Genomic DNA, 27,666 nt, shown 5'->3' with positions numbered 1-27,666 from the left:
ATGATTAGCATGAAGCTAGCATGATGCTACCATGATTAACATGAAGCTAGCTTGTTGCTAGCATGATTAGCATGAAGCTAGCATGAAGCTAGCATGATTAGCATGAAGTTAGCATGATTAGCATGAAGCTAGAATGATGCTAGCATGATTAGCATGAAGCTAGCATGATGTTAGCATGATTAGCATGAAGCTAACATGATGCTAGCATGATTTGCATGAAGCTAGCATGATGCTAGCATGATTAGCATGAAGCTAGCATGATGCTAGCATGATTAGCATGAAGCTAGCTTGATGTTAGCATGATTAGCATGAAGCTAGCATGATGCTAGCATGATTAGCATGAAGCTAACATGATGCTAGCATGATTAGCATGAAGCTAGCATGATGCTAACATGATTAACATGAAGCTAGCATGATGCTAGCATGATTAGCATGAAGCTAGCATGATGCTAGCATGATTAGCATGAAGCTAGCATGATGTTAGCATGATTAGCATGAAGCTAGCATGATGCTAGCATGATTAGCATGAAGCTAGCTTGTTGCTAGCATGATTAGCATGGAGCTAGCATGATGCTAGCATGATTAGCATGAAGTTAGCATGATTAGCATGAAGCTAGCATGATGCTAGCATGATTAGCATGAAGCTAGCATGATGTTAGCATGATTAGCATGAAGCTAGCATGATGCTAGCATGATTTGCATGAAGCTAACATGATGCTAGCATGATTAGCATGAAGCTAGCATGATGCTAGCATGATTAGCATGAAGCTAGCTTGATGTTAGCATGATTAGCATGAAGCTAGCATGATGCTAGCATGATTAGCATGAAGCTAGCATGATGCTAGCATGATTAGCATGAAGCTAGCATGATGCTAGCATGATTAACATGAAGCTAGCATGATGCTAGCATGATTAGCATGAAGCTAGCATGATGTTAGCATGATTAGCATGAAGCTAGCATGATGTTAGCATGATTAGCATGAAGCTAGCATGAAGTTAGCATGATTATCATGAAGCTAGCATGAAGTTAGCATGATTAGCATGAAGCTAGCATGATGTTAGCATGATTAGCATGAAGCTATTATGAAGCTAGCATGATTAGCAGGAAGCTAGCATGATGTTAGCATGATTAGCATGAAGCTAGCATGAAGCTAGCATGATTAGCAGGAAGCTAGCATGAAGCTAACATTTATTGCGTTGCTAGGGTACTAAGTTTGGTTGCTAGGGAGAAAATTGGCATCCCATAATGATCACCCTTCAAGCCACAAGTAAAACGGTCCAACCCCTGTGTCTCTACAATGTTCTGATGCGGAGATATAAGGCTTTGTTTATTCCGTTACTAGGGTACTAAGTTTGGTTGCTAGGGAGAAAATTGGCATCCCATAATGATCACACTTCAAGCCACAGTAAAACGGTCCAACCCCCCTGTCTCTACAATGTTCTGATGCAGCGATATGAGGCTTTGTTTATTCCGTTGCTAGGGTACTAAGTTTGGTTGCTAGGGAGAAAATTGGCATCCCATAATGATCACACTTCAAGCCACAAGTAAAATGGTCCAACCCCCGTGTCTCTATTATGTTCTGAAGCGGAGATATAAGGCTTTGTTTATTCCGTTGCTAGGGTACTAAGTTTGGTTGCTAGGGAGAAAATTGGCATCCCATAATGATCAACCTTCAAGCCACAAGTAAAACGGTCCAACCCCTGTGTCTCTACGATGTTCAGATCCAGAGATATAAGGCTTTGTTTATTATGTTGCTAGGGTCTTCATATTTTGTTGCTAGGGGCGTGGCTTAATACCTCAATAAGAATCCTAAGAGACTGATTGGATGCCTGAGTAAAATGAGCCCACCCCTATGTCTCTTTGACACTCTGGTGCAAAGATATCCATCTGGGCTTTTTATAATGGTAGTCTATGGGAGATGTTGCTAGGGTACCCAAAATTGTTGCTAGGGGCGTGGCTTAATAGCTCTGGGGTGATCCTAAGAGACCGATTGGATGCTTGAGTAAAATGAGCCCACCCCCATGTCTCTAAGACACTCTAAAGTGAAGATATACCATCTGGGACGCTTTTATTCCCTTTTATGGGCATGTTTCCTGCCCCATTATAAGTCAATGGGAAATTTTGGGGGCCTCTTACACCCCAGCAGTACAGCTTACACCCCATTGTGAGGTATGTTCTTACACAGCCTGTCAGCCTCCTTAAATGTGGTAAGCCAAAAGTTTCTACAAGTTTCTCACTCGCAGCTATGACCCGTCAAAGTTTGTCTCAATGTTAAGTCAATGGAAATTTTGGGGTGTTTCAGCGCCCCGTTTAGGAATTCGGAAGGTCCCATCAGTTAGAAAAGATATAGCAACTCGAGTCAGATCAGACCGAAGGTCTGTCCAAAGTTTGATGGCTGTAGCTTGAAAGCTCTAGGACGAGTTAGAGTTAGAAATTTTAGTCTCAGAAAAAGAATAATAATAATAAGTTTAAGTGCAACAACAGTATGTTGGCTTTCTCAAGCCAACATAATAACTAGATATTAAAGTTTGAAGACAAACTTTATGTTGGCTTGAAAAAGCATAGCCTGAACATTTAAAACGGTTTGACAGAAGTTTAGTTTAGTAGGCTGGCTGGCAGTTAGTATGTTTAAGTTTGAAGGTAGCATGATTAAGCATGATACTATCATGATTAGCATGAAGCTAGCATGATGCTATCATGATTAGCATGAAGCTAGCATGATGCTAGCAAGATAAGCATAAAGCTAACATGATGCTAGCATGATAAGTATGAAGCTAACATGATTAGCATGAAGTTAGCATGATGCTAGCATGATTAGCATGAAGCTAGCATGATGCTAGCATGATTAGCATGAAGCTAGCATGATGCTAGCATGATTAGCATGAAGCTAGCATGATGCTAACATGATTAGCATGAAGCTAGCATGAAGCTACCATGATGCTAACATTGATTAGCATGAAGCTAGCATGATGCTAGCATGATTAGCATAAAGCTAGCATGAAGCTAACATGAAGCTAGCATGATTAGCATGAAGCTAGCATGAAGCTAGCATGATTAGCATGAAGCTAGCATGAAGCTAGCATGATTAGCATGAAGCTAGCATGATGTTAGCATGATTAGCATGATGCTAGCATGAAGCTAGCATGATGCTACCATGATTAGCATGAAGCTAGCATGATGTTAGCATGATTAGCATGAAGCTAGCATGATGTTAGCATGATTAGCATGAAGCTAGCATGATGTTAGCATGATTAGCATGAAGCTAGCATGATGGTAGCATGATTAGCATGAAGCTAGCATGATGGTAGCATGATTAGCATGAAGCTAACATGATGCTAGCATTGATTAGCATGAAGTTAGCATGATGCTAGCATGATTAGCATGAAGCTAGCATGATGTTAGCATGATTAGCATGAAGCTAGCATGATGTTAGCATGATTAGCATGAAGCTAGCATGATGTTAGCATGATTAACATGAAGCTAGCATGATGGTAGCATGATTAGCATGAAGCTAGCATGATGGTAGCATGATTAGCATGAAGCTAGCATGATGCTAGCATTGATTAGCATGAAGTTAGCATGATGCTAGCATTGATTAGCATGAAGCTAGCATGATGCTAACATTGATTAGCATGAAGCTAACATGATGCCAGCATGATTAGCATGAAGCTAGCATGATGTTAGCATGATTAGCATGATGCTAGCATGATGCTAGCATGATGCTAACATGATTAGCATGATGCTAGCATAATGCTAACATGATTAGCATGAAGCTAGCATGAGGCTAGCATGATTAACATGAAGTAAACATGAGGTTAGCATGATTAGCGTGAAGCTAACATGATTTAACGTGAAGTTAACATGATTAGCATGATGCTAACATGATTAGCATGAAGCTAGCACCATTTAGCGTAAAGCTAACAAGATTTAACATGAAGCTAGCATGATTTAGCATGAAGTTAGCAAGCTATATTATGAAATTAGCATAAAGCTAGCATGAAACTAGCATGAAGCTAGTATGACTTAGCATGGTGCTAGCATGAAGCTAGCATGAAACTAGCATGAAGCTAGTATGACTTAGCATGGTGCTAGCATGAAGCTAACATGACCCAAAGACCCAACCCCCATGTCTCTATGATGTTCTGATCCAGAGATATAAGGCTTTGTTTATTATGTTGCTAGGGTGCTCATATTTGGTTGCTAGGGGCGTGGCTTAACACCTCAATAAGAATCCTATTAAGACTGATTGGATGCCTGAGTAAAATGAGCCCACCCCTATGTCTCTATGACACTCTGGTGCAAAGATATCCATCTGGGCTTTTTATAATGGTAGTCTATGGGGGATGTTGCTAGGGTCATAGATATGTATATAAAGGCTAGATGGCTCAAGGCGGAGTCAGCTGTGTCGTCACTTGGCGGCCATCTTAGGTCAGTGCTGCCATAGTGCTGCTCCCTGCTGCTGTGGACGGAAGGTGAGTGACATACGCCAACTAAAATGCTCGTAACTTGCTGAATTCTTGACGGATTTACAAACGGTTTGGTTTTTTACAAACGTTATTAACGTGGCTATAATTCTGGATGCTTTAACATGTTTCATGAATTTTTTATTTATTTTTAGTATACGTATTCAGTGTCATAGGTACATCTTTGACGTTTATAACAAACCAATCCGTTTGAAAATCGGTAAAAAATTAAGCAAGTTATGGTCATTTAAAAGTACCTGCATCATTAAAACTCAATGCTACGAGTGAGCGAGCGCCCTGTCCTAAGATGGCCGCCAAAATGCGGACGTTCCACTCAATTGGCCATCAGCGCGGACGAGCCATCTAGCCTTTATATACATATCTATGGCTAGGGTACCCAAAATTGTTGCTAGGGGCGTGGCTTAATAGCTTTGGGGCGATCCTAAGAGACTGATAGGATGCCTGAGTAAAATGAGCCCACCCCCATGTCTCTACGACACTCTAAAGTAAAGATATTCCATCTGGGACGCTTTTATTCCCTTATATGGGCATGTTTCCTGCCCCATTATAAGTCAATGGGAAATTTTGGGGGCCTCTTACACCCCAGGGGAATAGCTTACACCCCATTGTGATGTATGTTCTTACAGAGCCTGTCAGCCACCTTAAATGTGGTAAGCCACAAGTTTCTACAAGTTTCTTACTCACAGCTATGACCCGTCAAAGTTTGTCTCAATGTTAAGTCAATGGAAATTTTGGGGTGTTCGAGCCCCCCGTTTAGGAATTCGGAAGGTCCCATCAGTTAGAAAAGATATAGCACACTAAGTCAGACCAGTCTGAAGGTCTGTGGAAAGTTTGGTGCATGTAGCTTGAAAGCCCTAGGACGAGTTAGTGTCAGAAATTTTGGGGGGAGAAAAAGAATAATAACTAGATATTAAAGTTTGAAGACAAACTTTATGTTGGCTTGAAAAAGCGTAGCCTGAACGTTTAAAACGGATTGACAGAAGTTTAGTTTAGTAGGCTATCTGGCAGTTAGTATGTTTAAGTATGAAGCTAACATGATTAGCATGAAGCTAGCATGAAGCTAACATGATTAGCATGAAGCTAGCATGATGCTAGCATGATTAGCATGAAGCTAGCATGATGCTAGCATGATTAGCATGAAGTTAGCATGATGCTAGCATGATTAGCATGAAGCTAGCATGATGCTAGCATGATTAGCATGAAGCTACCATGATGCTAGCATGAAGCTAGCATGATTAGCATGAAGCTAGCATGAAGCTAGCATGATTAGCATGAAGCTAGCATGATGCTAGCATGATTAGCATTTAGCTAGCATGATGTTAGCATGATTAGCATGTAGCTAGCATGAAGCTAGCATGAAACTAGCATGAAGCTAACATGATGCTAGCATGATTAGCATGAAGCTAGCATGATTAGCATGTAGCTAGCATGATGTTAGCATGATTAGCATGTAGCTAGCATGAAGCTAGCATTAAACTAGCATGATGCTAGCATGATTAGCATGAAGCTAGCATGATGCTAGCATGATTAGCATGAAGCTAGCATGATGCTAGCATGATTAGCATGAAGCTAGCATGATGTTAGCATGATTCGCATGAAGCTAGCATGATGCTAGCATGATTAGCATGAAGCTAGCATGAAGCTAACATGATTAGCATGAAGCTAGCATGATTAGCATGAAGCTAGCATGATGCTAGCATGATACGCATGAAGCTAGCATGATGATAGCATGATTAGCATGAAGCTAGCATGATGCTAGCATGACTAGCATGAAGCTAGCATGATTAGCATGAAGCTAGCATGATGCTAGCATGATTAGCATGTAGCTAGCATGAAGCTAGCATGAAGCTAGCATGATGCTAGCATGATTAGCATGAAGCTAGCATGATGCTAGCATGATTAGCATGAAGCTAGCATGATGCTAGCATGATTAGCATGTAGCTAGCATGAAGATAGCATGATGCTAGCATGATTAGCATGAAGCTAGCATGATGCTAGCATGATTAGCATGAAGCTAGCATGATGCTAGCATGATTAGCATGAAGCTAGCATGATGCTAGCATGATAAGCATGAAGCTAGCATGATGCTAGCATGATTATCATGTAGCTAGCATGAAGCTAGCATGATGCTAGCATGATTAGCATGAAGCTAGCATGATGCTAGCATGATTAGCATGAAGCTAGCATGATGCTAGCATGATTAGCATGAAGCTAGCATAAAGCTAGCATGATTAGCATGAAACTAGCATGATTCTAGCATGATTAGCATGAAGCTAGCATGATGCTAGCATGATTAGCATGAAGCTAGCATGATGCTAGCATGATTAGCATGAAGCTAGCATGAAACTAGCAAGATTAGCATGAAGCTAGCATGAAGCTAGCACGAGGCTTGCATGATTAACATGAAGTTAGCATGAGAATAGCATGATTAGCATGAAGCTAGCATGATTTAACGTGAAGCTAGCATGATTAGCATGATGCTAGCATGATTAGCATTAAGCTAGCACTATTTAGCGTGCAGCTAACAAGATTTAACATGAAGTTAGCATGATTTAGCATGAAGTTAGCAAGATTTATTATGAAATTAGCATAAAGCTAGCATGAAACTAGCATGAAGCTAGTATGACTTAGCATGGAGCTAGCATGAAGCTAACATGACCCAAAGACCCAACCCCCATGTCTCTATGATGTTCAGATCCAGAGATATAAGGCTTTGTTTATTATGTTGCTAGGGTGCTCAAATTGGTTGCTAGGGGCGTGGCTTAATACCTCAATAAGAATCCGAAGAGACTGATTGGATGCCTGAGTAAAATGAGCCCACCCCTATGTCTCTATGACACTCTGGTGCAAAGATATCCATCTGGGCTTTTTATAATGGTAGTCTATGGGAGATGTTGCTAGGGTACCCAAAATTGTTGCTAGGGGCGTGGCTTAATAGCTCTGGGGTGATCCTAAGAGACTGATTGGATGCTTGAGTAAAATGAGCCCACCCCCATGTCTCTACGACACTCTAAAGTGAAGATATTCCATCTGGGACGCTTTTATTCCCTTTTATGGGCATGTTTCCTGCCCCATTATAAGTCAATGGGAAATTTTGGGGGCCTCTTACACCCCAGGGGTACAGCTTACACCCCATTGTGAGGTATGTTCTTACACAGCCTGTCAGCCTCCTTAAATGTGGTAAGCCACAAGTTTCTACAAGTTTCTCACTCGCAGCTTTGACCCGTCAAAGTTTGTCTCAATGTTAAGTCAATGGAAATTTTGGGGTGTTTCAGCGCCCCGTTTAGGAATTCGGAAGGTCCCATCAGTTAGAAAAGATATAGCACACCTCGTCAGATCAGACCGAAAGTCTGTCCAAAGTTTGATGGCTGTAGCTTGAAAGCTCTAGGACGAGTTAGAGTTAGAAATTTTAGTCTCAGAAGAAAAAGAATAATAATAAGTTTAAGTGCAACAAAAATGTTGGCTTTCTCAAGCCAACATAATAATAAGTTTAAGTGCAACAACAGTATGTTGGCTTTCTCAAGCCAACATAACTAGATATTAAAGTTTGAAGACAAACTTTATGTTGGCTTGAAAAAGCGTAGCCTGAACATTTAAAATGGTTTGACAGAAGTTAATTTTAGTAGGCTATCTGGTTGTTAGCATGATTAGCATGAAGTTAGCATGATTAGCATGAAGCTAGCATGATTAGCATGAAGCTAGCATGATGTTAGCATGATCAGTATGAAGCTAGCATGAAGCTAACATGATTAGCATGAAGCTAACATGATTAGCATGAAGCTAGCATGAAGCTAACATGATTAGCATGAAGCTAGAATGAAGCTAAAATTTATTCCCTTGCTAGGGTACTAAGTTTGGTTGCTAGGGAGAAAATTGGCATCCCATAATGATCAACTTTCAAGCCACAAGTAAAACGGTCCAACCCCCGTGTCTCTATGATGTTCTGAAGCGGAGATATAAGGCTTTGTTTATTCCGTTGCTAGGGTACTAAGTTTGGTTGCTAGGGAGAAAATTGGCATCCCATAATGATCAACCTTCAAGCCACAAGTAAAACGGTCCAACCCCCATGTCTCTATGATGTTCTAAAGCGGAGATATAAGGCTTTGATTATTCCGTTGCTAGGGTACTAAGTTTGGTTGCTAGGGAGAAAATTGGCATCCCATAATGATCAACCTTCAAGCCACAAGTAAAACGGTCCAACCCCCGTGTCTCTATGATGTTCTGAAGCGGAGATATAAGGCTTTGTTTATTCCGTTGCTAGGGTACTAAGTTTGGTTGCTAGGGAGAAAATTGGCATCCCATAATGATCAACCTTCAAGCCACAAGTAAAACGGTCAAACCCCCGTGTCTCTAAGATGTTCTGAAGCGGAGATAAAAGGCTTTGTTTATTCCGTTGCTAGGGTACTAAGTTTGGTTGCTAGGGAGAAAATTGGCATCCCATAACGATCAACCTTCAAGCCACAAGTACAACGGTCCAACCCCCATGTCTCTATGATGTTCTGAAGCGGAGATATAAGGCTTTGTTTATTCCGTTGCTAGGGTACTAAGTTTGGTTGCTAGGGAGAAAATTGGCATCCCATAATGATCAACCTTCAAGCCACAAGTAAAACGGTCCAACCCCCGTGTCTCTACAATGTTCTGATGCTGAGATATAAGGCTTTGTTTATTCCGTTGCTAGGGTACTAAGTTTGGTTGCTAGGGAGAAAATTGGCATCCCATAATGATCAACCTTCAAGCCACAAGTAAAACGGTCCAACCCCCGTGTCTCTATGATGTTCTGAAGCGGAGATATAAGGCTTTGTTTATTCCATTGCTAGGGTACTAAGTTTGGTTGCTAGGGAGAAAATTGGCATCCCATAATGATCAACCTTCAAGCCACAAGTAAAACGGTCCAACCCCCGTGTCTCTATGATGTTCTGAAGCGGAGATATAAGGCTTTGTTTATTCCGTTGCTAGGGTACTAAGTTTGGTTGCTAGGGAGAAAAATGGCATCCCATAATGATCACACTTAAAGCCACAAGTAAAACGGTCCAACCCCCGTGTCTCTACAATGTTCTGATGCTGAGATATAAGGCTTTGTTTATTCCGTTGCTAGGGTATTAAGTTTGGTTGCTAGGGAGGAAATTGGCATCCCATAATAATCAACCTTCAAGCCACAAGTAAAACGGTCCAACCCCCGTGTCTCTAAGATGTTCTGAAGCGGAGAAATAAGGCTTTGTTTATTCCGTTGCTAGGGTACTAAGTTTGGTTGCTAGGGAGAAAAATGGCATCCCATAATGATCAACCTTCAAGCCACAAGTAAAACGGTCCAACCCCCGTGTCTCTATGATGTTCTGAAGCGGAGATATAAGGCTTTGTTTATTCCGTTGCTAGGGTACTAAGTTTGGTTGCTAGGGAGAAAAATGGCATCCCATAATGATCAACCTTCAAGCCACAAGTAAAACGGTCCAACCCCCGTGTCTCTATGATGTTCTGAAGCGGAGATATAAGGCTTTGTTTATTCCGTTGCCAGGGTACTAAGTTTGGTTGCTAGGGAGAAAAATGGCATCCCATAATGATCAACCTTCAAGCCACAAGTAAAACGGTCCAACCCCCGTGTCTCTATGATGTTCTGAAGCGGAGATATAAGGCTTTGTTTATTCCGTTGCTAGGGTACTAAGTTTGGTTGCTAGGGAGAAAAATGGCATCCCATAATGATCAACCTTCAAGCCACAAGTAAAACGTTCCAACCCCCATGTCTCTACGACACTGGGACGCTTTTATTCCCTTATATGGGTATGTTTCCTGCCCCATTATAAGTCAATGGGAGATTTTGGGGGCCCCTTACACCCCAGGGGTACAGCTTACACCCCATTGTGATGTATGTTCTTACACAGCCTGTCATACTCCTTAGATGTGGTAAGCCACAAGTTTCTACAAGTTTCTCACTCGCAGCTATGACTCGTCAAAGTTTGTCTCAATGTTAAGTCAATGGAAATTTTTGGGTGTTTGAGCCCCCCGTTTAGGAATTCGGAAGGTCCCATCAGTTAGAAAAGATATAGCACACTAAGTCAGACCAGTCTGAAGGTCTGTGGAAAATTTGGTGCATGTAGCTTGAAAGCCCTAGGACGAGTTAGTGTCAGAAATTTGGGGTAGAATAATAATAATAAAATATAAGTTTAATAGCAATAACAATATATTGGCTTTTTCAAAGCCAACATAATAAGTTTAAAAGCAATAACAATATATTGGCTTTTTCAAAGCCAACATAATAATAAGTTTAAAAGCAATAACAGTATGTTGGCTTTTTCAAGCCAACATAATAATAATAATAATAATAATAATAAGTATGCAAGATAGTAATAGTGATGCTTTGCATAAATGCAAGCACCACTAATAATAATAATAATAAGTATGCAAGATAGTAATAGTGATGCTTTGCATAAATGCAAGCACCACTAATAACTAGATAGGTACATTTCCTGAAGAAAATGTGAGTGGTGCTTGCCGTGGCAAATTTCGGGGGACAATTTATGATTATACTCCAAGGCAAAAGTCAAACGGTCCAACCCTCATGTCTCTATGATGTTCTGATGCGGAGATATAAGGCTTGGTTTACTCTGTTGCTAGGGTACTGTATTTGGTTGCTAGGGAAAAAATTGGCATCCCATAATGATTACACTCCGAGTCACGAGTCAAACGGTCCAACCCCCGTGTCTCTACGATGTTCTGATGCGGTGATAATGAAGCTAGCATGATTAGCATGAAGCGAGCATGATTAGCATGAAGCTAGCATGATTAGCATGAAGTTAGCATGAAGTTAACATGAAGCTAGCATGATTACCATGAAGTTAACATGAAGCTAGCATGATTAGCATGAAGCTAGCATGAAGCTAGCATTATGATAACATGATTAGCATGATTAGCATGAAGCTAGCATGATGCTACCATGATTAGCATGAAGCTAGCATGATGTTAGCATGATTAGCATGAAGCTAGCATGAACCTAGCATGATTAGCATGAAGCTAGCATGATGTTAGCATGATGTTAACATGAAGTTAGCATGATTAGCATGAAGCTAGCATGATGCTAGCATGATGCTAGCATGACGTTAGCATGATTAGCATGAAATTAACATAATTAGCATGAAGCTAGCATGATGTTAGCATGATTAGCATGAAGCTAGCATGATTAGCATGATGCTAACATGAAGTTAGCATGATTAGCATGAAGCTAACATGATTAGCATGAAGCTAACATGATTAGCATGAAGCTAGCATGATGGTAGCATGAGTAGCATGAAGCTAACATGAAGCTAGCATGATTTGCATGAAGCTAGCATGATGCTAACATGATTAGCATGAAGCTAGCATGATGCTACCATGATTAGCATGAAGCTAGCATGAAGCTAGCATGATTAGCATGAAGCTAGCATGATGCTAGCATGATTAGCATGAAGCTAGCATGATGTTAGCATGATTAGCATGAAGCTAGCATGAAGCTAACATGATTAGCATGAAGCTAGCATGATGTTAACATGATTAGCATGAAGCTAGCATGATTAGCATGAAGCTAACATGATTAGCATGAAGCTATCATGATGTTAACATGAATTAGCATGAAGCTAGCATGAATTAGCATGAAGCTACCATGATGCTAACATGAATTAGCATGAAGCTGACATGATTAGCATGAAGCTAGCATGATGCTAGCATGATTAGCATGAAGCTAGCATGAAGCTAGCATGATTTGCATGAAGTTAGCATGATGTTAGCATGATTAGCATGAAGCTAGCATGATGCTACCATGACTAGCATGAAGCTAGCATGAAGCTAGCATGATTAGCATGAAGCTACCATGATGTTAGCATGATTAGCATGAAGCTAGCATGAAGCTAGCATGATGCTAGCATGATTAGCATGAAGCTAGCATGATGTTAGCATGATTAGCATGAAGCTAGCATGAAGCTAGCATGATTAGCATGAAGCTAACATGATTAGCATGAAGCTAGCATGATGTTAGCATGATTAGCATTAAGCTAGCATGATTAGCATGAAGCTAGCATGAAGCTAACATGATTAGCATGAAGCTAGCATGATGTTTACATGAATTAGCATGATGCTAACATGAATTAGCATGAAGCTAGCATGAATTAGCATGAAGCTACCATGATGCTAACATGAATTAGCATGAAGCTAACATGAATTAGCATGAAGTTAGCATGATGCTAACATGAATTAACATAAAGCTAGCATGAAGCTAACATGAATTAGCATAAAGCTAGCACAATGCTTACATGAATTAGCATGAAGCTAGCACGATGCTAACATGAATTAGCATGAAGCTAGCACGATGCTAACATGAATTAGCATGAAGCTAGCACAATGCTAAAATGAAGAAGCATGAAGTTAGCATAATGTTAACATGAATTAGCATGAAGCTAGCATGATGCTAACATAAATTAGCATGAAGCTAGCATGATGCTAACATAAATAAGCATCAAGCTAGCATGATGCTAACATTATTTAGCATGAAGTTAGCAAGATATATTATGAAATTAGCATAAAGCTAGCATGAAACTAGCATGAAGCTAGTATGACCTAGCATGAAGCTAGCATGAAGCTAACATGACCCAAACACCCAACCCCCATGTCTCTATGATGTTCGGATCCAGAGATATAAGGCTTTGTTTATTATGTTGCTAGGGTGCTCATATTTCGTTGCTAGGGGCGTGGCTTAATACCTATGTAAGGATCCTGAGAGACTGATTGGACGCTTGAGTAAAATGAGCCCACCCCCATGTCTCTATGACACTGTGGTGCAAAGATATCCATCTGGGCATTTTATAATGGCAGTCTATGGGAGATGTTGCTAGGGTGCCCAAAATTGTTGCTAGGGGCGTGGCTTAATAGCTCTGGGATGATCCTGAGAGACTGATTGGATGCCCGAGTAAAATGAGCCCACCCACTTATCTCTACGACACTGTAAAGCAAAGATATTCCATCTGGAACTGCTTTATTCCCTTATATGGGCATGTTTCCTGCCCCATTTTAAGTCAATGGGAATTTTCGGGTGCCTCTTACACCCCAGGGGTACAACTTACACCCCAATGTCATGTATGTTCTTACAGAGTCTACCACCCTCTTCAAATGTTATAACCCACATGTTTCTACAAAATCCCTTGAGCGGAGCTATGAGTTGTCAAAGTTGGGCCCAATGTTAAGTCAATGGGATTTTTCGGGTGGTTTTTCGCCCCCCTTTCGGAAATCCTGCACCCGATCCCTTATAAAAGTCATAGCAGACGTGTCCTCAATAAGCCGGTCGTTTTGAGCCCTGTTTCATTGGTCTACGACAAACCGTGTGGGACGAGTTACGCGCCGAAAAAGTGTCCAGATATAAGAATAAATAAAGATATAATAATAAGTATGAGCAATAGTAATAGTGATGCCTTGCATAAATGCAAGCACCACTAATAATAATATCTTTGAGGAATAGTAATAGTGATGCTTTGCATAAATGCAAGCACCACTAATAATAAGTATGCAAAATAGTAATAGTGATGCTTTGCATAAATGCAAGCACCACTAATAATAATAATAAGTATGCAAGATAGTAATAGTGATGCTTTGCATAAATGCAAGCACCACTAATAAGTTTAAATACAATATCAGTATGTTGGCTTTGTCAAGCCAACATAATAAAAAGTTTATGTACAACAACAGTATGTTGGCTTTCTCAAGCCAACATAATAATAATAAGTTTAAATACAATATCAGTATGTTGGCTTTGTCAAGCCAACATAATAATAATATCCCTGAGGAATAGTAATAGTGATGCTTTGCATAAATGCAAGCACCACTAATAAGTATGCAAGATAGTAATAGTGATGCCTTGCATAAATGCAAGCACCACTAATAATAATAAGTTTAAATAGCATTTCAGTAAGTTGGCTTTCACAAGCCAACTTAATAATAAAAAGTTTATGTACAACAACAGTATGTTGGCTTTCTCAAGCCAACATAATAATAAGTTTAAGTGCAACAACAGTATGTTGGCTTTCTCAAGCCAACATAATAAGTTTAAGAGCAATAACAATATGTTGGCTTTTTCAAGCCAACATAATAAGTTTAATAGCAATAACAATATATTGGCTTTTTCAAAGCCAACATAATAAGTTTAAGTGCAACAACAGTATGTTGGCTTTCTCAAGCCAACATAATAAGTTTAAAAGCAATAACAATAGGTTGGCTTTTTCAAGCCAACATAATAATAAGTTTAAAAGCAATAACAATATGTTGGCTTTTTCAAGCCAACATAATAATAATAATAAGTTTAAGTGCAACAACAGTATGTTGGCTTTCTCAAGCCAACATAATGATCCATTCTTTAAGGGTCTTAGAGAGATGACAAACTATCTACTTGCTTAGCCAATAAAAATTCTTCTATAACATTTTTTTTCTGGACTTTAACAGGGAATACATTGTGAATACCAAACTGAGAAAAATCAAGTACAAGATCCTGGAGTTCAACCTGATGGTGTTGAAAGGGAAAGTAAATCCGGACTCATCCAGACCAGAACTGTTGCACCCTGTGAGTTTTGCTGAGATGGGGCAACATAATATGAATTTCTATATTTATATACAGATGAATGCAAATATAGCCTAGTTCTTCATTACTTTCTAATAGATTTGTCCCAACAGTAGATTATATTGCCATGTTGTATGTGGTGTATATGTACATACATACATAAATAACTACTGCTAAATTTTCTTAAAGTGCCCATCTTATGACTGCTTTTCCACAAGTTATATAGGAGTATGAGTTCCATCAAGCATGTTTCAACAGTTGTTTGCTCGAAATAGCTTGTAGGAAAAGATTGTTACCCATCTCTAGTAGCCTCTGTTTTAGGGCAGTTCAGATTGTGCCGTTTTGAGCTAGTCTTACATATTTATGAGCTACTGCTCCTTTGATCACGCCCCACTACTAACGTCATGTGATCGTGCTCATGCTCAGTGGTCTCGTGAGCAGTACAGACCATACTGTGTTATTATTATGTTGGCTTGAAAAAGCCAACATATTGTTATTGGTTTTAAACTTATTATTATTATTAGTGGTGCTTGCATTTATGCAAAGCATCACTATTACTATCTTGCATACTTATTATTATTATTAGTGGTGCTTGCATTTATGCAAAGCATCACTATTACTATTGCTCAGGGATATTATTATTATTATGTTGGCTTGAAAAAGCCAACATATTGTTATTGCTTTTAAACTTATTATTATTATTATGTTGGCTTTGAAAAAGCCAATATATTGTTATTGCTATTAAACTTATTATTATGTTGGCTTGACAAAGCCAACATACTGATATTGTATTTAAACTTATTATTATTATTATTATTATTATTATGTTGGCTTGAGAAAGCCAACATACTGTTGTTGCACTTAAACTTATTATTATTATTATGTTGGCTTTGAAAAAGCCAATATATTGTTATTGCTATTAAACTTATTATTATTATTATTATTATTATTATTCTTTTTCTCCCCCCAAAATTTCGGCAGCTAACTCGTCCTAGGGCTTTCAAGCTACATGCACCAAATTTTCCACAGACCTTCAGACTGGTCTGACTTAGTGTGCTATATCTTTTCTAACTGATGGGACCTTCCGAATTCCTAAACGGGGGTCTCGAACACCCCAAAATTTCCATTGACTTAACATTGAGACAAACTTTGACGGGTCATAGCTGTGAGTGAGAAACTTGTAGAAACTTGTGGCTTACCACATTTAAGGTGGCTGACAGGCTCTGTAAGAACATACATCACAATGGGGTGTAAGCTATACCCCTGGGGTGTAAGAGGCCCCCAAAATTTCCCATTGACTTATAATGGGGCAGGAAACATGCCCATATAAGGGAATAAAAGCGTCCCAGATGGAATATCTTTACTTTAGAGTGTCGTAGAGACATGGGGGTGGGCTCATTTTACAATCATTTTACAATCAGTCTCTTAGGATCGCCCCAAAGCTATTTAGCCACGCCCCTAGCAACAATTTTGGGTACCCTAGCAACATCTCCCATAGACTACCATTATAAAAAGCCCAGATGGATATCTTTACACCAGAGTGTCATAAAGACATAGGGGTGGGCTCATTTTACTCAGGCATCCAATCAGTCTTAATAGGATTCTTATTGAGGCATTAAGCCACGCCCCTAGCAACCAAATTTGAGCACCCTAGCAACATAATAAACAAAGCCTTATATCTCTTGGTCTGAACATCATAGAGACATGGGGGTTGGGACTTTGGGTCATGTTAGCTTCATGCTAGCTCCATGCTAAGTCATACTAGCTTCATGCTAGTTTCATGCTAGCTTTATGCTAATTTCATAATAAATCTTGCTAACTTCATGCTAAATCATGCTAACTTCATGTTAAATCTTGTTAGCTGCACGCTAAATAGTGCTAACGTCATGCTAATCATGTTAGCATCATGCTAATCATGCTAGCTTCACGTTAAATCATGTTAGCTTCATGCTAATCATGCTAACCTCATGCTTACTTCATGCTAATCATGCTATCCTCATGCTACCTTCATGCTAATCATGTTAACATCATGCTAGCTTCATGCTAATCATGCTAGAATCATGCTAGCTTCATGCTAATCATGCTAGAATCATGCTAGTTTCATGCTAGCATCATGCTAGCTTCAAGCTAATCATGCTAACATCATGCTAGCTTCATGCTAATCATGCTAGCAACATGCTAGCTTTATGCTAATCATGCTAGCATCATGCTAATCATGATAGCAACATGCTAGCAACATGCTAGCTTCATGCTACTCATGCTACCATCATGCTAACTTCATGCTAGCTTCATGCTTATCATGTTAGCATCATGCTAGCTTCATGCTAATCATGCTAACATCATGTTAGCTTCATGCTAATCATGCTAACATCATGTTAGCTTCATGCTAATCATGCTAGCTTCATGCTAATCATTCTAGCATCATGTTAGCTTCATGCTAATCATGCTAGCATCATGTTAGCATCATGCTAGCTTCATGCTAATCATGTTAACATCATGCTAGCATCATGCTAGGTTCATGCTAATCATGCTAGCATCATGCTAGGTTCATGCTAATCATGCTAGCATCATGCTAGCTTAATGCTAATCATGCTAGCATCATACTAACATTATGCTAGCTTCATGCTAATCATGCTAGCATCATGCTAGCTTCATGCTAATCATGCTAGCATCATGCTAGTTTCATGCTAATCATGCTAACATCATGCTAATCATGCTAGCATCATGCTAGCTTAATGCTAATCATGCTAACATCATGCTATCTTCATGCTAATCATGCTAACATCATGTTAGCTTCATGCTAATCATGCTAACATCATGTTAGCTTCATGCTAATCATGCTAACATCATGTTAGCTTCATGCTAATCATGCTAACATCATGTTAGCTTCATGCTAATCATGTTAGCATCATGCTAGCTTCATGCTAATCATGCTGGCATCATGCTAGCTTCATGCTAATCATGCTAACTTCATGCTAATCATGCTAGCATCATGCTAGCTTCATGTTAATCATGCTAGCATCATGCTAATCATGCTAGCTTCATGCTAATCATGCTAACATCATGCTAGCTTCATGCTAATCATGCTAACTTCATGCTTATCATGCTAGCATCATGCTAGCTCTATGTTAATCATGCTAGCATCATGCTAATCGTCCTAGCTTCATGTTTATCATGTTGGCATCATGATAAATCATGTTAAATCATGCTACCTTCATACCTAAACATACCAACATCATATAGCCTACTAAACTAAACTTCTGTCAAACCGTTTTAAACGTTCAGGCTACGCTTTTTCAAGCCAACATAAAGTTTGTCTTCAAACTTTAATATCTAGTTATTATTATTCTTCTTAGCACCCCAAAATTTCGGACACTAACTCGTCCTAGAGCTTTCAAGCTACATGCACCAAATTTTCCGCGGACCTTCAGACTGGTCTGACTTAGTGTGCTATATCTTTTCTAACTGATGGGACCTTCCGAATTCCTAAACGGGGCGCTCAAACACCCCAAAACTCCCATTTACTTAACATGGAGACAAACTTTGACGGGCCATAGCTGCGAGTGAGAAACTTGTAGAAACTTGTGGCTTACCACATTTAAGGAGGCTGACAGGCTCTGTAAGAACATACATCACATTAAGGTGTAAGCTGTACCCCTGGGGTGTAAGAGGCCCCCAAAATTTCCCATTGACTTATAACGGGGCAGGAAACATGCCCATATAAGGGAATAAAAGCGTCCCAGATGGAATATCTTCACTTTAGAGTGTCGTATAGACATGGGGGTGGGCTCATTTTACTCAGTCATCCAATCAGTCTCTTAGGATCGCCCCAGAGCTATTAAGCCACGCCCCTAGCAACAATTTTGGGCACCCTAGCAACATATCCCATAGACTGCCATTATAAAGTGTGCAGATGGATATCTTTACACCAGAGTGTCATAGAGACATAGGGGTGGGCTCATTTTACTCAGGCATCCAATCAGTCTCTTAGGATTCCTACTGAGGTATTAAACCACGCCCCTAGCAACCAATTTGAGCACCCTAGCAACATAATAAACAAAGCCTTATATCTCTGGATCTGAACATCATAGAGACATGGGGGTTGGGTCTTTGGGTCATGTTAGCTTCATGCTAGCTCCATGCTAAGTCATACTAGCTTCATGCTAGTTTCATGCTAGCTTTATGCTAATTTCATAATAAATCTTGCTAACTTCATGCTAAATCATGCTAACTTCATGTTAAATCTTGTTAGCTGCACGCTAAATAGTGCTAGCTTAATGCTAATCATGCTAGCATCATGCTAATCATGCTAGCTTCACGTTAAATCATGCTAGCTTCATGCTAATCATGCTATTCTCATGCTAACTTCATGTTAATCATGCAAGCCTCGTGCTAGCTTCATGCTAGCTTCATGCTAATCTTGCTAGTTTCATGCTAGCATCATGCTAATCATGCTAGCATCATGCTAGCTTCATGCTAATCATGCTAGCATCATGCTAGCTTCATGCTAGCTACATGCTAATCATGATACCATCATGCTAGCTTCATGCTAATCATGCTAGCATCATGCTAGCTTCATGCTAATCATGCTAGCTTCATGCTAATCATGCTAGCATCATGCTAGCTTCATGCTAATCATGCTAGCATCATGCTAATCATGCTAGCATCATGCTAACTTCATGCTAATCATGCTAGCATCATGCTAGCTTCATGCTAATCATGCTAGCATCATGCTAGCATCATGCTAGCTTCATGCTAATCATGCTAGCATCATGCTAGCTTCATGCTTATCATGCTAATCATGCTAGCATCATGCTAGCTTCATGCTAATCATGCTAGCATCATGCTAGTTTAATGCTAGCTACATGCTAATCATGCTAACATCATGCTAGCTACATGCTAATCATGCTAGCTTCATGCTAATCATGCTAGCATCATGTTAGCTTCATGCTAATCATGCTAGTTTCATGCTAGCTTCATGCTAGCTACATGCTAATCATGCTAACATCATGCTAGCTACATGCTAATCATGCTAGCATCATGCTAGCTTCATGCTAATCATGCTAGCTTCATGCTAGCTTCATGCTAATCATGCTAGCTTCATACTTAAACATACTAACTGCCAGATAGCCTACTAAACTAAACTTCTGTCAATCCGTTTTAAACGTTCAGGCTACGCTTTTTCAAGCCAACATAAAGTTTGTCTTCAAACTTTAATATCTAGTTATATTTTATTCTTACATCCGGACACTTTTTTCGGCGATTAACTCGTCCCGCACGCTTTGTTGTAGACCCATGAAAGAGGGCTCAAATCGACCGGATTATTGAGGAGAGGTGTGCTATGACTTTTATAAGGGATCGGGTGCAGGATTTCCGAAAGGGGGGCGTAAAACCACCCCAAAAATCCCATTGACTTAACATTGGGCCCAACTTTGATGGGTCATAGCTCCGCTCGTGGATTTTGTAGAAACATGTGGGTTACAACATTTGAAGAGGGTGGTAGGCTCTGTAAAAACATAGATCACAATGGGGTGTAAGTTGTACCCCTGGGGTGTAAGAGGTGCCCAAAAGTGTCCCAATGAAAAGTCAATGGGGCAAAATCCCATAGACTTACCATTGCAAAAATTTTGACGGGTCATAGGTACGAGCCAGGATTTCATAGAAACATGTGGGTTACTCAATTTGAAGAGGGTGCTAGACTCTGTCAGGACGTACCCCACAATGGGGTGTAAGGTTACCATAGCAACCATTTTGGGCACCCTAGCAACCTATACCATAGACTGCCATTATAAAATGCCCGGATGGATATCTTTGCACCACAGTGTCATAGAGACATGGGGGTGGGCTCATTTTACTCAGGCATCCAATCAGTCTCTCAGGTTTCTTACAGACTAACTAAGCCACGCCCCTAGCAACCACTTTTGAGCACCCTAGCAACATAAAATACAAACAGTTATATCTCGGCATCAGAACATCGTAGAGACACGGGGGTTGGACCGTTTTACTTGTGACTAGGGGTGTAACAATTGGGCACATCATTGGCCACTCCCAAGCCACGCCCCTAGCAACCAAATTTGAGCACCCTAGCAACCGAATAAACAAAGCCTTATATCTCCGCATCAGAACATCGTAGAGACACGGGGTTTGGACCGTTTTACTTGTGACTCGGAGTGTAATCACTGGGCACATAATTGGCCACTCCCAAGCCACGCCCCTAGCAACCAAATACAGTACCCTAGCAACAGAGTAAACAAAGCCTTATATCTCCGCATCAGAACATCGTAGAGACACGGGGGTTGGACCGTTTTACTTGTGACTCGGAGTGTAATCACTGGGCACATCATTGGCCACTCCCAAGCCACGCCCCTAGCAACCAAATACAGTACCCTAGCAACAGAGTAAACAAAGCCTTATATCTCCGCATCAGAACATCGTAGAGACACGGGGGTTGGACCGTTTTACTTGTGACTCGGAGTGTAATCACTGGGCACATCATTGGCCACTCCCAAGCCACGCCCCTAGCAACCAAATACAGTACCCTAGCAACAGAGTAAACAAAGCCTTATATCTCCACATCAGAACATCGTAGAGACATCGGGGTTGGACCGTTTGACTCATGACTCGGAGGGTAATCACTAGTGGATGCCATTTTTTTCCCTAGCAACCAAATACAGTACCCTAGCAACAGAGTAAACAAAGCCTTATATCTCCGCATCAGAACATCGTAGAGACATGGGGTTTGGACCGTTTGACTCGTGACTCGGAGGGTAATCACTAGTGGATGCAATTTTTTTCCCTAGCAACCAAATACAGTACCCTAGCAACAGAGTAAACAAAGCCTTATATCTCCGCATCAGAACATCGTAGAGACACGGGGGTTGGACCGTTTGACTCATGACTCGGAGGGTAATCACTAGTGGATGCAATTTTTTTCCCTAGCAACCAAATACAGTACCCTAGCAACAGAGTAAACAAAGCCTTATATCTCCGCATCAGAACATCGTAGAGACACGGGGGTTGGACCGTTTGACTCGTGACTCGGAGGGAAATCACTAGTGGATGCCATTTTTTCCCTAGCAACCAAATACAGTACCCTAGCAACAGAGTAAACAAAGCCTTATATCTCCGCATCAGAACATCGTAGAGACACGGGGTTTGGACCGTTTGACTCGTGACTCGGAGGGTAATCACTAGTGGATGCCATTTTTTTCCCTAGCAACCAAATACAGTACCCTAGCAACAGAGTAAACAAAGCCTTATATCTCCGCATCAGAACATCGTAGAGACACGGGGGTTGGATCGTTTGACTCGTGACTCGGAGGGTAATCACTAGTGGATGCCATTTTTTCCCTAGCAACCAAATACAGTACCCTAGCAACAGAGTAAACAAAGCCTTATATCTCTGCTTCAGAACATCGTAGAGACACGGGGGTTGGACCGTTTGACTTGTGGCTTAGAGTATAATCATATATTGCCCACCCCCCCGAAATTTGCCACAGCAAGCACCACTTCACATTTTCTTCAGGAAATGTACCCATCTAGTTATTAGTGGTGCTTGCATTTATGCAAGGCATCACTATTATTATTGCTCATACTTATTAGTGGTGCTTGCATTTATGCAAAGCATCACTATTACTATCTTGCATACTTATTATTATTATTAGTGGTCCTTGCATTTATGCAAAGCATCACTATTACTATCTTGCATACTTATTATTATTAGTGGTGCTTGCATTTATGCAAAGCATCACTATTACTATCTTGCATACTTATTAGTGGTGCTTGCATTTATGCAAAGCATCACTATTACTATCTTGCATACTTATTATTAGTGGTGCTTGCATTTATGCAAGGCATCACTATTACTATTGCTCATACTTATTATTTATAATTATTATTCTTCTTTTTCTGGACACTTTTTCGGCGCGTAACTCGTCCCGCACGGTTTAACGTAGTCCCACGAAAGAGGGCTCAAATTGACCGGATTATTGAGGAGAGGTGTGCTATGACTTTTATAAGGGATCGGGTGCAGGATTTCTGAAAGGGGGGCAAAAAACCACCCGAAAAATCCCATTGACTTAACATTGCGCCCAACTTTGACAGGTCATAGCTCCGCTAGAGGATTTTATAGAAACATGTGGGTTACAACATTTGAAGAGGGTGGTAGGCTCTTTAAGAACATGGATCACAATGGGGTGTAAGTTGTACCCCTGGGGTGTAAGAGGCACCCAAAAATTCCCATTGACTTATAATGGGGCAGGAAACATGCCCATATAAGGAAATAAAAAAGTTCCAGCTGGGATATCTTCGCTTTACAATGTCCTACAGACAAGTGGGTGGGCTCATTTCACTCCGGCATCCAATCAGTCTCTCAGGATCATCTCAGAGCTATTAAGCCACGCCCCTAGCAACAATTTTGGCCACCCTAGCAATATCTCCCATAGACTGCCATTATAAAATGCCCAGATGGATATCTTTGCACCTGGGTGTCATAGAGACATGGGGGTGGGCTCATTTTACTCAGGCATCCAATCAGTTTCTCAGGATCCTTAAAGACTTACTAAGCCACGCCCCTAGCAACCACTTTTCAGCACCCTAGCAACATAAAATTCAAACAGTTATATCTCAGCATCCGAACATCGTAGAGACACGGGGGTTGGACCGTTTGACTCGTGACTCAGAGTGTAATCATTATGGGATGCCAATTTTTTCCCTAGCAACCAAATACAGTACCCTAGCAACAGAGTAAACAAAGCCTTATATCTCCGCATCAGAACATCGTGGAGACACGGGGGTTGGACCGTTTGACTCGTGACTCTGAGTGTAATCATTATGGGATGCCAATTTTTTCCCTAGCAACCAAATACAGTACCCTAGCAACAGAGTAAACAAAGCCTTATATCTCCACATCAGAACATCGTAGAGACACGGGGGTTGGACCGTTTGACTCGTGACTCGGAGTGTAATCATTATGGGATGCCAATTTTTTCCCTAGCAACCAAATACAGTACCCTAGCAACAGAGTAAACAAAGCCTGATATCTCCGCATCAGAACATCGTAGAGACACGGGTTGGATCGTTTGACTTGTGACTCAGAGTGTAATCACTATGGGATGCCAATTTCACCCCCTAGCAACCAAATACAGTACCCTAGCAACAGTGTAAACAAAGCCTTACATCTCCGCAGCAGAACATCGTAGAGACACAGGGGTTGGACCATTTTACTTGTGACTCGGCATGTAATCACTAGTGGATGGAATTTTTTTCCCTAGCAACCAAATACAGTACCCTAGCAACCGGATAAACACAGCCTTATATCTCCGCATCAGAACATCGTAGAGACACGGGAGTTGGATTGTTTTACTTTTGGCTTGGAGTATAATCATATACGTTCCCCAGAATTTTGCCACGGCAAGCACCACTCACATTTTCTTCAGGAAATGTACCTATCTAGTTAGTGGTGCTTGCATTTATGCAAGGCATCACTATTATTATTCCCCATACTTATTATTATTATTCTTCTTTTTCTGGACACTTTTTCGGCGCGTAACTCGTCCCGCACGGTTTAACGTAGTCCCATGAAAGAGGGCTCAAATCGACCGGATTATTGAGGAGAGGTGTGCTATGACTTTTATAAGCGATCGGGTGCAGGATTTCTGAAAGGGGGGCGAAAAACCACCCGAAAAATCCCATTGACTTAACATTGCGCCCAACTTTGACGAGTCATAGCTCCGCTCGAGGATTTTATAGAAACATGTGGGTTACAACATTTGAAGAGGGTGGTAGGCTCTCTAAGAACATACATCATAATGGGGTGTAAGTTGTACCCCTGGGGTGTAAGAGGTGCCCAAAAATGCCTAATGAAAAGTCAATGGGGCAAAATCCCATAGACTTAACATTGCAAAAATTTTGACGGGTCATAGGTACGAGTGAGGATTCCTTAGAAACATGTGGGTTACTAAATTTGAAGAGGGTGGTAGGCTCTGTAAGAACATACATCACATTGGGGTGTAAGTTGTACCCCTGGGGTATAAGAGGCACCCGAAAATTCCCATTGACTTATAATGGGGCAGGAAACATGCCCATATAAGGGAATAAAACAGTTCCAGATGGGATATCTTTGGTTTACAGTGTCGTAGAGATAAGTGGGTGGGCTCATTTTACTCGGGCATCCAATCAGTCTCTCAGGATCATCTCAGAGCTATTAAGCCACGCCCCTAGCAACCACTTTTGAGCACCCTAGCAACCTATCCCATAGACTGCCATTATAAAATGCCCAGATGGATATCTTTGCACCACAGTGTCATAGAGACATGGGGGTGGGCTCATTTTACTCAGGCATCCAATCAGTCGCTCAGGATCCTTACAGAGTTACTAAGCCACGCCCCTAGCAACCACTTTTGAGCACCCTAGCAACATAAAATACAAACAGTTATATCTCGGCATCAGAACATCGTAGAGACACGGGGGTTGGACCGTTTTACTTGTGACTAGGGGTGTAACAATTGGGCACATCATTGGCCACTCCCAAGCCACGCCCCTAGCAACCAAATTTGAGCACCCTAGCAACCGAATAAACAAAGCCTTATATCTCCGCATCAGAACATCGTAGAGACACGGGGTTTGGACCGTTTTACTTGTGACTTGGAGTGTAATCACTGGGCACATCATTGGCCACTCCCAAGCCACGCCCCTAGCAACCAAATACAGTACCCTAGCAACAGAGTAAACAAAGCCTTATATCTCCACATCAGAACATCGTAGAGACACGGGGGTTGGACCGTTTTACTTGTGACTCGGAGTGTAATCACTGGGCACATCATTGGCCACTCCCAAGCCACGCCCCTAGCAACCAAATACAGTGCCCTAGCAACAGAGTAAACAAAGCCTTATATCTCCGCATCAGAACATCGTAGAGACATGGGGGTTGGACCGTTTGACTCATGACTCGGAGGGTAATCACTAGTGGATGCCATTTTTTTCCCTAGCAACCAAATACAGTACCCTAGCAACAGAGTAAACAAAGCCTTATATCTCCGCATCAGAACATCGTAGAGACATGGGGTTTGGACCGTTTGACTCGTGACTCGGAGGGTAATCACTAGTGGATCCCATTTTTTTCCCTAGCAACCAAATACAGTACCCTAGCAACAGAGTAAACAAAGCCTTATATCTCCGCATCAGAACATCGTAGAGACACGGGGGTTGGACCGTTTGACTCGTGACTCTGAGGGTAATCACTAGTGGATGCCATTTTTTCCCCTAGCAACCAAATACAGTACCCTAGCAACAGAGTAAACAAAGCCTTATATCTCCGCATCAGAACATCGTAAAGACACGGGGTTTGGACCGTTTGACTCGTGACTCGGAGGGTAATCACTAGTGGATGCCATTTTTTCCCCTAGCAACCAAATACAGTACCCTAGCAACAGAGTAAACAAAGCCTTATATCTCCGCATCAGAACATCGTAGAGACACGGGGGTTGGATCGTTTGACTCGTGACTCGGAGTGTAATCACTAGTGGATGCCATTTTTTTCCTTAGCAACCAAATACAGTACCCTAGCAACAGAGTAAACAAAGCCTTATATCTCCGCTTCAGAACATCGTAGAGACACGGGGGTTGGACCGTTTGACTTGTGACTCGGAGGGTAATCACTAGTGGATGCCATTTTTTTCCCTAGCAACCAAATACAGTACCCTAGCAACAGAGTAAACAAACCCTTATATCTCCGCATCAGAACATCGTAGAGACACGGGGTTTGGACCGTTTGACTCGTGACTCGGCGTGTAATCACTAGTGGATGCCAATTTTCTCCCTAGCAACCAAATACAGTACCCTAGCAACAGAGTAAACAAAGCCTTTTATCTCCACATCAGAACATCGCAGAGACACGGGGGTTGGACCGTTTGACTCGTATCTCGGAGTGTAATCACTAGTGGATGCCAATTTTCTCCCTAGCAACCAAATACAGTACCCTAGCAACAGAGTAAACAAAGCCTTTTATCTCCACATCAGAACATCGCAGAGACACGGGGGTTGGACCGTTTGACTCGTATCTCGGAGTGTAATCACTAGTGGATGCCAATTTTCTCCCTAGCAACCAAATACAGTACCCTAGCAACAGAGTAAACAAAGCCTTTTATCTCCACATCAGAACATCGTAGAGACACGGGGGTTTGACCGTTTGACTCGTGACTCGGAGTGTAATCACTAGTGGATGCCAATTTTCTCCTTACCAACCAAATACAGTACCCTAGCAACCGAATAAACAAAGCCTTATATCTTCGCATCAGAATATCGTAGAGACATGTGGGTTGAATTGTTTTACTTTTGGCTTGGAGTATAATCATATATTGTCCCCCGAAATTTGCCACGGCAAGCACCACTTCACATTTTCTTCAGGAAATGTACCTATCTAGTTATTATTATTATTATTATTCTTTTTCTGGACACTTTTTCGGCGCGTAACTCGTCCCGCACGCTTTGTCGTAGACCCATAAATTAGGGCTCAAATTGACCGGCTTATTGAGGAGAGGTGTGCTATGACTTTTATAAGCGATCGGGTGCAGGATTTCCGAAAGGGGGGCGAAAAACCACCCGAAAAATCCCAT

At 41.1% G+C, this 27,666-nt stretch overlaps 1 protein-coding gene across 1 annotated transcript in view; it reads left to right on the top strand.

Annotated features, from left to right (window-relative positions):
- The window catches only part of glt8d2 (glycosyltransferase 8 domain containing 2), a 299,936-nt gene that overhangs the window by 167,535 nt on the left and 104,735 nt on the right, over nucleotides 1-27,666 (top strand). The window contains exon 4 of the mRNA XM_073815622.1: nucleotides 14,938-15,055. Within this exon, the coding sequence (XP_073671723.1) occupies nucleotides 14,938-15,055 (118 nt within the window). The remainder of the gene's footprint in view (nucleotides 1-14,937; nucleotides 15,056-27,666) is intronic.

Source organism: Paramisgurnus dabryanus, chromosome 1 (genome assembly GCF_030506205.2).
Source record: "Paramisgurnus dabryanus chromosome 1, PD_genome_1.1, whole genome shotgun sequence".
NCBI lineage: Eukaryota > Metazoa > Chordata > Actinopteri > Cypriniformes > Cobitidae > Paramisgurnus > Paramisgurnus dabryanus.
Note: the sequence above shows the minus strand (reverse complement) of the source record. Positions and strands in the feature narration are given on the sequence as shown.